A 10,798-nucleotide genomic window follows, 5' to 3' on the forward strand; every position below is an offset into this window, starting at 1 on the left:
CATCACCACTTGATGCATGCTGTTGACGAATACCTGAAATGGCATTTTCATTAGCTTATTTATGTAAAAAACTCAAATATATTTCTTTTCAATTCTATAAAATTAACAAAATACTCAAACTTCAGGATTTAAAAACAGTATATTTTGCTTTGGTGCAATCCATATTAGAAATTGGATAGCAAACTGGGGTGGGGCTTTTCGTAGTCATTTAAATAAATTATTCATCACTCAAAGTGTATTATTAAAACAATATTGAATAAACCTCGATTGCATCCAACGAATCTGCTATTTGAAGAATTTAATGTGATGACTGTAAGGCAATTGTACTTGAAAATTTAGCAAAATATATAATAAAGTATAAAACAAATTTTTATTAAATGATAAGTTCAATATGATTTAAGGACCAAATACAACTATATATAAAATTTATAAAACAAAACTAACTGTAGTTAGAAGACAGCTCATTTATATAAGTACAAGATTCATAAATGAATGGCCTTTTGATCTGGAAGCAAAATTAATTACAAAATACTAAAAAATTGATTAGAGAAAACTATTTCTTTTCAATTGAAGGCATAATCTAATTTTTTAAAAGCTTATTTTAAAGCGTGGTTATTTTTTTCTCTATTCTTATATAAACAGGAAACAACCAATGTAACTAGCTGATTGCAACTCTCCCAGCGGGCAAGGCTTGATTCCTTTTGCTGGTGATGCCGGATTACCATTGAGAATCTAATTATGATTTTGGTATTATTTATGCTTATTTTTTATTTTATTTTATACTTTTGATTATAAAATTATGTATTTTCTTCTATTATGTTTTGAATATGTATTTATTGTATGGCAAATAAATGAGTTGATTTGATTTCCTTATTGAAGGTGTTCATTCCAGATATTAGCAGTTTTGAACACTTTATCATTATCAGTATTGTTTGGTAACCGTGTAATCACACGATTAGGTTGCGTTTCCTGGTCACATGAATCGCCAGATCTGTTCACCTGCGATTTTCTGTTTGTGGATCAAACATTTTCATAACTTGACCAATAACTGTGGTTGAATTATAACAGACAATTCAGAATGGAATTAACAATATCCCAGTTGAAATGTTGCAGCAATCGCTCAGGAATCTCAGCACAGATTTCAAGAGTGTATTCGTGCAGGAGGAAGCCATTTTAATGAAGTAATAATTGTCAAAAAGTGATAGATGTTATTAATAATACTCAAATGGCAAGTCTTGAACTTCACATTAGTTTGAAAAAAAAATGTTCGCCCTTCTCACTTTTGTTTTATGGCGTTTTCGAAATTCCCGTTATCTGGGTCACCCGTTATGTTTATGATTCGTGGCTATGTTTCATGAATAAATAAATAAATTCAAGAAAACTTGAAAGAGCGTTTACACACGTTTGAGTGGAATTGTCAATCATCAAATACAGCAATTATAAGGTGGACCTGACTTTAGGCGTACCTGCTGCACCTGTTGGTCGGCCTTCTGAACAATAGTTGGAGGGGAATATTCCGGTGCGGTCTCCGATGACTCCGCCACCAATCCCCTCCATCTTCACCACAACCATCACCTCGCCCTGTTTGAAGCTCAAGTCGCCGGCCTCCTCCGACTGATACGGGTACAGCGACACGTAGTATTCGCCAACAACATTCACCATTATACATGTGCAATTAGGAAAAGTAATTCATTCATGTTTTTGCATTCATTCAAGTCATAGATTAAAAGAATCAAGTGAAAACGTGAAAGAAGTAACAACGCAGATAGATTTTGTAATGTATTATTTTTATATTCTAAAATTATGAATTATCATTATTATAAGTTGATACTTTGTATTTATAAATTGGTAGCACTGGCTGCCAGCTGACAGCGTGATGCTTGTGCTCATTTATCACTGTGCTCTGTATGATCTGGAAGATTCAATAAAATCGTGTATGGGAAATAGTGTTTCAATTATCAAAACCAACAAACATTACAGATTTCAAATCAAATTTATTGCCAAATTCATATAAATAATTCAAAATACATGGAAAACAAAATTCAGTTTCATAAATTAGAAATTTACTAACAAAATTACAAAATCTTTCATTGAAACTAAATAATAATCTAATATATAATAAAACAAAGGTTTGTGCGCTAGCAACAAGAATTCAGTGAGCACCCAATTTGAGAAAAAAGAAAAAAGTAACTGTATGAAACAAAAAATTTAGCAAACACTTCAACAAAAAATTAGCATAAATTATCAAGAAAGAAAAGGAAAAACATGATAGTGGAGTAGTTCATAGCATGAATAATATAAACGTAAACAAAATATAATTCGTTAACAAATATTCATTTTGCTTATCACGAATTGAAATACAGTGCAGGATAACATATATATTATATAGATATATAATATATATATATATATATATAATATATATTATTATAATATATATATATGAATTCAGTTTGAGCGAAACTTTCAGTTAGTAAAGGGGGAAAAATTAAATAAACAGGGAAATAAAGAATTGATAAATGCCTAGAATCAAAATATTTTGACTAAACATTTTCGGTCTTGATCCAGTTCTCATTTTCGTTTCAAGTGATTTTGAGGTTTTATTTTTATAAAATGTTCTGTAATAATATTCATTAGTTTATTTACTATTTAGTTAGATTGTCTTCTGCATATCAGTCAGTTCAGTTATTGTCAGTTCGAGGAACAATATAAATCTGTTTGCAGATCTTAAAATATAATTAGTTTGATGCAGTTATAGAATTGCTGATATATTTAATGCGATTAAGATGGATCCTTTAGAGATGATCTAGATTATTAAGGCCCGGTTGTACAAAAGCCGGTTAAATTTTAATCGTCATTAATTGCTAGGGAAACAATCAGAGAAGACTATTTCGAGAAGAAGGCTTTTGTGCAAGCAGCACTAAGAAAGGTAGATCATAGCTCAGCAGATTTTCAAAAGTTAACAAGTGAATTGTCATTTTATTGTGAAGTATAGTATAGTTATTAATTTTCCTTTTTCCACGGGAAAGAAAAAACATACTCTATGTAAAATGAACTGAAAATTTTAATAAAACCGTTTCCAGACCTGTAGCTACAGTAATTTGTAAGATATGTGACGAAATACACGAAACTTGGTCCCGAAAACAAGTTCTTTCAAGGTTTGAAGCAAATTTACTATGTTAAATTTATAATAAACACAAGATATTTTTATAGAACTTGTAGAAAATTTAATTTTGATGAAAACTATGTAAATACGTCTACAACAGACAAAGCAACTTTAAAAAATAATCCTTAATTACATACAAAACTCATGAAGAATAGACAAAATCTGTTAGGCTCTTTTTTATGCGTTTGTGTTATAATATTTTGTGTTGTACATTTAGCTTAGTAAATCTGCTTCAAACCTTGAAGGAACTTGTTTTCGGGACCAAGTTTCGCGTATTTCGTCAAATATCTGAAAAATTACTGTAGCTACAGGCCTGGAAACGGTTTTATTCAATTTTTCAGTTCATTTTACATAAAGTACGCTAAATTGTACATATTAATTAACAGCCAACAAATACGTAGGACTTCGTTTTCAGCAGGGGAACTGAAATTCAGGCGAAATCTTCCATCCTGTATAACTTGATAACCAAGCATTTTTGGACCTATGTAATTAGACTTTTTTATGTGAGGAATCATGATGCTTGACTTAGCCCTTTTTTCAGAGCACTCTGTATAGTTCAATATCACGAATTTATAATATTGCAAATTCGTGATATGGACTATATCTTGTGTTAAAAGACTATTAGAAGACATTTAAAAATTTGGATAGTGTCATCTCACTACATCCTTACACACTTTATGAATAACTGAACCTTTCCTACTGATAGATGAGAAACATCAATTGGTAAACTATTTCAAGTAACTTAATGAAGCAGGAAGATATACTTGAATTGATATGAAATGATGTCACAGTAATGAGCGGCAACGGGGAGACACTTTACTTCAAGTGCACCAGTACTATCGATATTAAAATTTCGATACTTCTTACTATTCATCAACTAACCTACTTACCTAACCTTTTTCGATCTATCGATATGTGCACCAGTACAATCGATATTAAAATATCGATTCTCGTAACTATTCAACCATAGCCACCTCTAATACATACATGTATTAGAGGTGGCTATGATTCAACCTAGACCAGTGATAGAATAGACACGCTGGGAAGTCTAGCCTCTGAAGCCAACATCTACTGCCATATCTCCAGATCGTGATATCATCATCGGATAGAAAACTTTCAGATTGTGTCTATTTCAGAAGGATTTAATTGATCCCTCAAAATTCTATTTTGAGGATTAATTATTCATAAAATGCAAACTCCAGCTGCGCTCTCGCTAAAATAGACACAATCTGCTATGGAAAACAATGTAAACAAACTCTCAGAAAAAGTTTTCTATCTGATGGTGACGTCACGATTTGGAGATATGGCAGTAGATGTTGGCTTCATCGACTTTCAGTATGAATGTACAATAGGCCGTGTCTATTCTATAACTGGTCTAAGGATTCAACTAACCTACGTAACTAACCTAACTCGATACTATCGATAAAACATGATACTCGTTAATATTCAACTAACCTATGTACATAGCCTAACTCGATACTATCGATATGTTTATATCGATACAGATGATCACTGGTGCTCTCATAGTAAAGTCTATCCGCGACACCTACCTTGTTGGTCTTCAGGAATGGCACCGTCAGAGGCAGCAGGTATTGTTGCCTGGACAGCTGCAACTGGCTCAGTGGCCAGCTTAACGTAGTTCTTCGGGAACCAGCCTTCCGCGCCATTCACAGAACCATACCACCATTTATCCTGCCAAAACAATAGCAGCATATTATTTTATATCCTTCACATTAAGCTGCTTGCAGACCAGAGTGCCACGAACACGTGCATCTCACTTTTCATCAGCTGATTATATCTGTATTATTTTTACAGGAAGTTATCATTTAAGTTACCTAAGTAGCATAAACTTTAGACTGTGTATTCCAAATTAAGGTTTGGAGCAGTTTTGAGCAAATGCCTGTTGTTATTACCTGGATTGTATTTGCATATACAGAAATAAATGAATAAAAGTGAGGTAGAGATATAATAAGTAAATTGCGGGTGTTCATGGCACTCAATTCTGTACGTAGCTTTACACAAAACAAACCTAATACGATATCAGTTGTTCACTGTAAATACTAAAAAAAATTTAAATTGATGAATTGCATGTTCATTTAATTCCAAATTTTCATTCCAAATCTTTGTACTTTCGTGCGTAGCTCGGTACCCCCAATATTAGGATAGGATAATAAGAGACGATAGGACTGTGTTTGCACATTGTACATTTGTGGCTTAACTCACACTTACGCGTCTCAGGTCGAGAAGAGACTCGACTCTGGTCGAGAGCATGTGTTTCCAAATGGTGACACTCAGACCAGTCGATTCTAGTCTCCGCGACATCACCATTTGAAAACACATGCTCTCGACTAGAGTCGAGTCTCTTCTCGACATGAGTCGCGTAAGTGTGAATTGAGCCTAAAATAGCTTTCATGATTTGTTAATCTAAGATTTGCAGATGGCTTCTTCATAATATCGATCTGGGTGACAGTGTAAAAACGGCAAAGTATGAGAAACTACCATCACATAGCTTCACGAAAGAGAACTGCTATGAATATCTGAATATAACAGAATATCTCTATTAGCCTCAATAGTAGCATTACAGTTTGACATAATCTAGGCCAGTGAACACAATACAATACAGCACAAAAAACAGGGTCTATAAAACACAACAATAAACAGACACAGTACATGGGACTCAAATTTACATATACATTCATTTCTTTGCTGTGCTTTTAGAATCACGTTTGTTTTTCGGTAATTCTTCAAAATTATATTTTTAATTTTAATATGTGATTATATTTCATATTTTATTAATAATAATGTGAAATATTTCTTCTATGTTTAGTTCTGAAGCATCTAAATTTGAACATCTACTTTGTAAAAATACTTGACTGAAAATTTTGTGATGTAAACATCAACAATACAACCTATTTCGGACCATGTGTAACCTTATCTAAATTTGGAAGATGAATAGCACAAGGTTACCTTATTTTTCCCCTCCCTATCATTTTGATAATGTACTTATTGTATAAATGAATAAAGAATGAATTGCATATACAATAATACATTAATTTTTATTTATTTCAAAATCCCTTGAATATAATTTATCGGCTTGAGTTAACAGTGAAATCTGGAACATAAACGCCCTATACTATGGTACATCTTCTTATTCTATAGTTTCTCTATGGTTTAACGTAGATGGTGCGTATGGCCCTAAGAATGAATGAATGTACCTGATTCTCAGTAACCTCGAACTGATCGCCCTTGGCGAAAGCCAGCTGCCGGGGATCGGAGGGAGCAAAGTTGTAGAGGGCGACCACAGTGAGTTCTACGGCCGTGCCCAGTCCGAGCACCAGCGAGGGCATTTCCCCCACCGCCGGCCCTTGCGCCCCCCCAGCGTCCCCTCCGCTCGAGGCGGCCACCTCAAGCACTGCTGATCCGTTGTCCGATATGTTCTCTGGCACCTCAGCTATGCCCCTGAAATCAGCAAAATCAGCAATATTGACCAATTCACAATAATTAAGAAACAACAAAAAATCAAGAACCAGAATAGGATATTGTGGGGACATTGATATTGATAATCGTATTCCTCTACAAATCAAATTTATTCACTCCAAATTCATACAAAATATTCACAAAAATACAGAACAAGAAAAGACAGATTACAAAAGAACAAGATAACACTATAGGGAAACAATAGCATAAGTAGATATCCCATGGTATAGGGCGTTTATGTCGCAACTTTTACTGTTAACTCAAGCCGATTATTGTAGATTTTTACTGTTTTGTTGGGGTGAGAGTGTATGAACGGCACAATATGAGAGACTACCAGCGTCATAAAGCTTCACGGGAAAGAACTACGTGGTCTATCGGCTTGAGATAACAATAAAAGTTGTGACATAAACGCCCTATACTATGGGATATCTACTTATGCTAGTGTTTCTCTATGATAACACTCACAAGAAGTACAGTAAGGTACTGGACTTTGTTCGCGAATAGGAACCAGATACAAAGACAATCAACAAAATGAGCAAATGTGTTGAGAAAATGTCACTAACAAAATATAAGTCCATGTTCTTTTGTAATCTGTTGTTCTGTATTTTTGTATGAATTTGGAGTGAATAAATTTGATTTGTAGAGGAATACGATTATCATATCAATGTCCCCACAATATCCGATTCTGGTTCTTGATTTTTTGTCGTTCTTAATTATTGTGCATTTCAAATTAATATTTATTTTACAGTTTTGAGTACAAGTGGAAGGAATTTTGTTATCATTCTGATCTTAATCTTTCTAAATTCAAAATTAATAATTGTTTCAAGTGTTTGTGTTTTGTTGCAATGTGGAAATTAGTGAAGAATTGAAAAGTCTTAAATAACCTTTATTTGGACAATTTATTTTATGAAATTGGGATGAAAAGAAGTTCAGGACCGTAGTCTGTTTCTTTGTCCTTAAGTTGATTGTAAATGATAAATAAATAAATAAGTACCAAAATATAGGTATTTGTTTGTAACAAGTTGGATAATGCTTTTTTAATCAATGAATAAATCTCCCAATGAATTAGTCTCCCAGAAAGGACTCATGCCAGTTGATAGAGCTGATAAATAACTATAAAGGGTATGAATTTGAAAAAAAATCGGTCGGTTCATTTTTGAGAAAATCGTGAAAAACATGGTTTTTTAGACATTATCCGCCATTTTTCTCCGCAATTTTCCCAGAAATGAGACTCATGCCAGTTGATAGGGCTTTATAATAATAGCTATCCATGGTATAAATTTAAAGAAATCGTTAGAGCTAATTCGAGAAAAAACGTGAAAACATGTTTTTTTAGTAATCATCCGCCATTTTTCCGCCATCTTGAATTGAATTTCTTATTATCGGATCCTCATGGTATAAAGACCTTAAGTTTAAAAATTTCAAGTCAATCGGTTAATTAGGAATGGAGTTATCGTGTTCACAGACATACACACATACCACATACATACATAACACATACAACACAGACCAACACCCAAATCATGTTTTTTGGACTCAGGGGGCCTTGAAACGTATAGAAAACTTGAAATCAGGGTACCTTAATTTTTTCGGAAAGCAATACTTTCCTTGCCTATGGTAATAGGGCAAGGAAAGTAATATTTGAATTTGCATTTGAATGTGTTTGTCTGTGGCAATGGAACTATTTGTTATTGAATGTTGAATCCATCAACTACCAGGGTTGGGAGTACTCACTCTAGATGTCGTTTCTGCATAGCCTCAGTCTCAGCGGCCGTCATCTGCCCGTCGGCTGTCGCCGTGTCAATCAGCTCCACGTAGGACTCGGGGAACCACCCTGTGGCACCTCGCAGCTCGCCCGCCAGCCAGCCGGGCTCCGCGTTCTGTTCCAGAGGTACCTGCAATGCAATCATGGACGACTCGGAGAAAAGGTGACGTAGGCCATTCTATATCTAAAAGTCTAAAGTAATAACATATGTTTTTTTCACATTGTATTTTCTTGTGGTGTTGATTGAATCTGAATTGAATACAGTTACTAAAACTAGAAGATATCGTAAATCTCTGAAGCCCGGTTGCACAATAGCCTGTTACAAGGTCTATAAATACAGGTCATGACACAGTCCCGTGATGCATTGCGAAATCGCCATTTTGTGGGGTTCTAATTCACCAATTTTCAAATTTATTTTTAGCTGTTATCATTGTAGATTGAACATGATATGTTATTAGTAATTGGAATTGTAGAAATAATTCTTCCTACAGAATTATAGTATTTAGCAAAATACTAGAAACTGAATTGTTGATTTTTAGATTTAATTGATCAGGAACTTTAAACTATTTTGAAGTTGGCCTCACATATTTCTGTCTTGTCCCAATGCCTTATGAATCATAATCCTTAGGTTACAAGAATAAGAACAATTTTCAATAATAAATAAATGAATAATTGAAGCATTTATTATTGAAGTCTCATTATTGAAAAATCTAATACCTGAATTTACAATGTGTCATATTATCTGAACCAGAATATTGGTTTTAAAATGCATAATGCATGATTTTGTTACGAGCAAATTTTGATTATATTGGATTTTCAAATTTACCGCCATGAAATAGGCACAAAATGGAAGCTCCATAAGGAACACGGATGTATTGACCTGGTTTTTATAGACTTTGGCCTGTTAAATTGTGAGCATGAGTAAATAATGTCACAATAACTAATTGGCGAAGGCTTCTCTTATTGGTTCAGAAAAGTCTTTTAACGTAAAGCATTCGATCTCTGAAACCCTACAATAATACCATATATTTTTTCAGATTGTATTTTCATTGTTTTGTGAATAAATTTAATTGAATTGAATAAAGTTACTAATACTAAAAGAATTCGTAAAGCATTCAATCTATGAGGACCGGTTGCACAAAATCTGTTAATGTTAATCATGATTAAATTCTACAAGAACTAATCAGTGAAGGCTTTTGAAAAAATACTAATTATTGGTATGGTGGAATTTAATCACGGTTAAAATCTAACAGGCTTTTGTGCTACTGGACTTATAAGTCTAAAATAATAAACTTATAACGTTAAGTCTAAAATAATACCATATTATTTTTTTCACATTGCATGTTTCTTGTGTTGTCAATAAATTGAATTGAATACAGTTGAAACTAGACGATACTTGAAATAATATCAATCTCCATGTTATTTGATTAAACCATCCTCTTTTTGCTGAGTGATGCCAACATTAGCTCCATTGTATGTACATTGATAATGAGAACGATGATTGATTGATTGAGTACTTTATTTATGTAGATTACAATATATACTGGCTTATACACTTATAATACAATACCTTACAATACAGCAAAATTATAGATCAATTTACATAAGATAGACTAAGAAAATAATTATTGAACTGTATATGATATGAGAAAGCAATTTGTAATATAATAACTATAGATAATTATATTGTTATGCATCTACATAAATTGGCGGAGCTTTGGACATATCAATGTCCATTCTTCGGAAAGAATATTCAAAAATATCCTCCCCACTAACTCTCTACCAAAATATAATGATGAGAGATTAGTGGTCCACAACTTTAGCTGGGTTTCGAACCACTAATATCAATATTTTTATGTCAAATATTTTTCATGGTGTAACAGGTAATATTTTATCGAATACGAGCAGGTGTTACCCGTAACTCAGGTGGGTCTGCATTTTCTACATGCATTTGTTTGCTCTTTCTCTAATAAATACGAGATGAAAGTCAGTCTTACCCTGATTACCTAATACTTCCATTAGCATTATAACGTATAATCTTGTGAATCTCACGATATATTTTCTAAGTGCCGGTTGCACAAAAGCCGGTTAAATTTTAATCGTGATTAATTCCACGAGAACCAATCAGAGAAGTCTTACCTGATGGTATATCATTCTCACTCACTTTACAACATGAATCTTTCTATACATTTTCTACATCTCGTAATTGATGTCTTTGATAAATAGATGGGAGTCGGCCTTACCCTGATTTATTTTTATAGACCTATTGTATTGAATTTTAGGTATTTTGTACTTTTTATGTTTTTAATTGCTTGTTTGTATTTTTTTAAAGGAGATTTATTATTTTATTTATTTATTGATTCAATGATACACAATTATTCATTGGGCCA

The 10,798-nt window shown here is 33.1% G+C and overlaps 1 protein-coding gene across 1 annotated transcript; it reads right to left on the reverse strand.

The window, feature by feature from the left end:
- Positions 1 to 1,466: 1,466 nt before the first annotated feature.
- Positions 1,467 to 8,553, reverse strand: LOC120349101 (intersectin-1-like; the record flags this gene model as incomplete). Its single annotated transcript, XM_039419059.1, has 4 exons — positions 8,378 to 8,553; positions 6,382 to 6,625; positions 4,717 to 4,858; positions 1,467 to 1,643 (listed from the first exon to the last, which is right to left on the reverse strand). Coding segments are annotated over exons 1-4 (739 nt in total), but the record flags the coding sequence as incomplete, so codon positions are not given.
- Between the last annotated feature and the right edge of the window lie 2,245 nt (positions 8,554 to 10,798).

This window comes from Nilaparvata lugens, unplaced genomic scaffold, assembly GCF_014356525.2.
Source record: "Nilaparvata lugens isolate BPH unplaced genomic scaffold, ASM1435652v1 scaffold8246, whole genome shotgun sequence".
In the NCBI taxonomy this organism is placed as follows: Eukaryota; Metazoa; Arthropoda; class Insecta; order Hemiptera; family Delphacidae; genus Nilaparvata; species Nilaparvata lugens.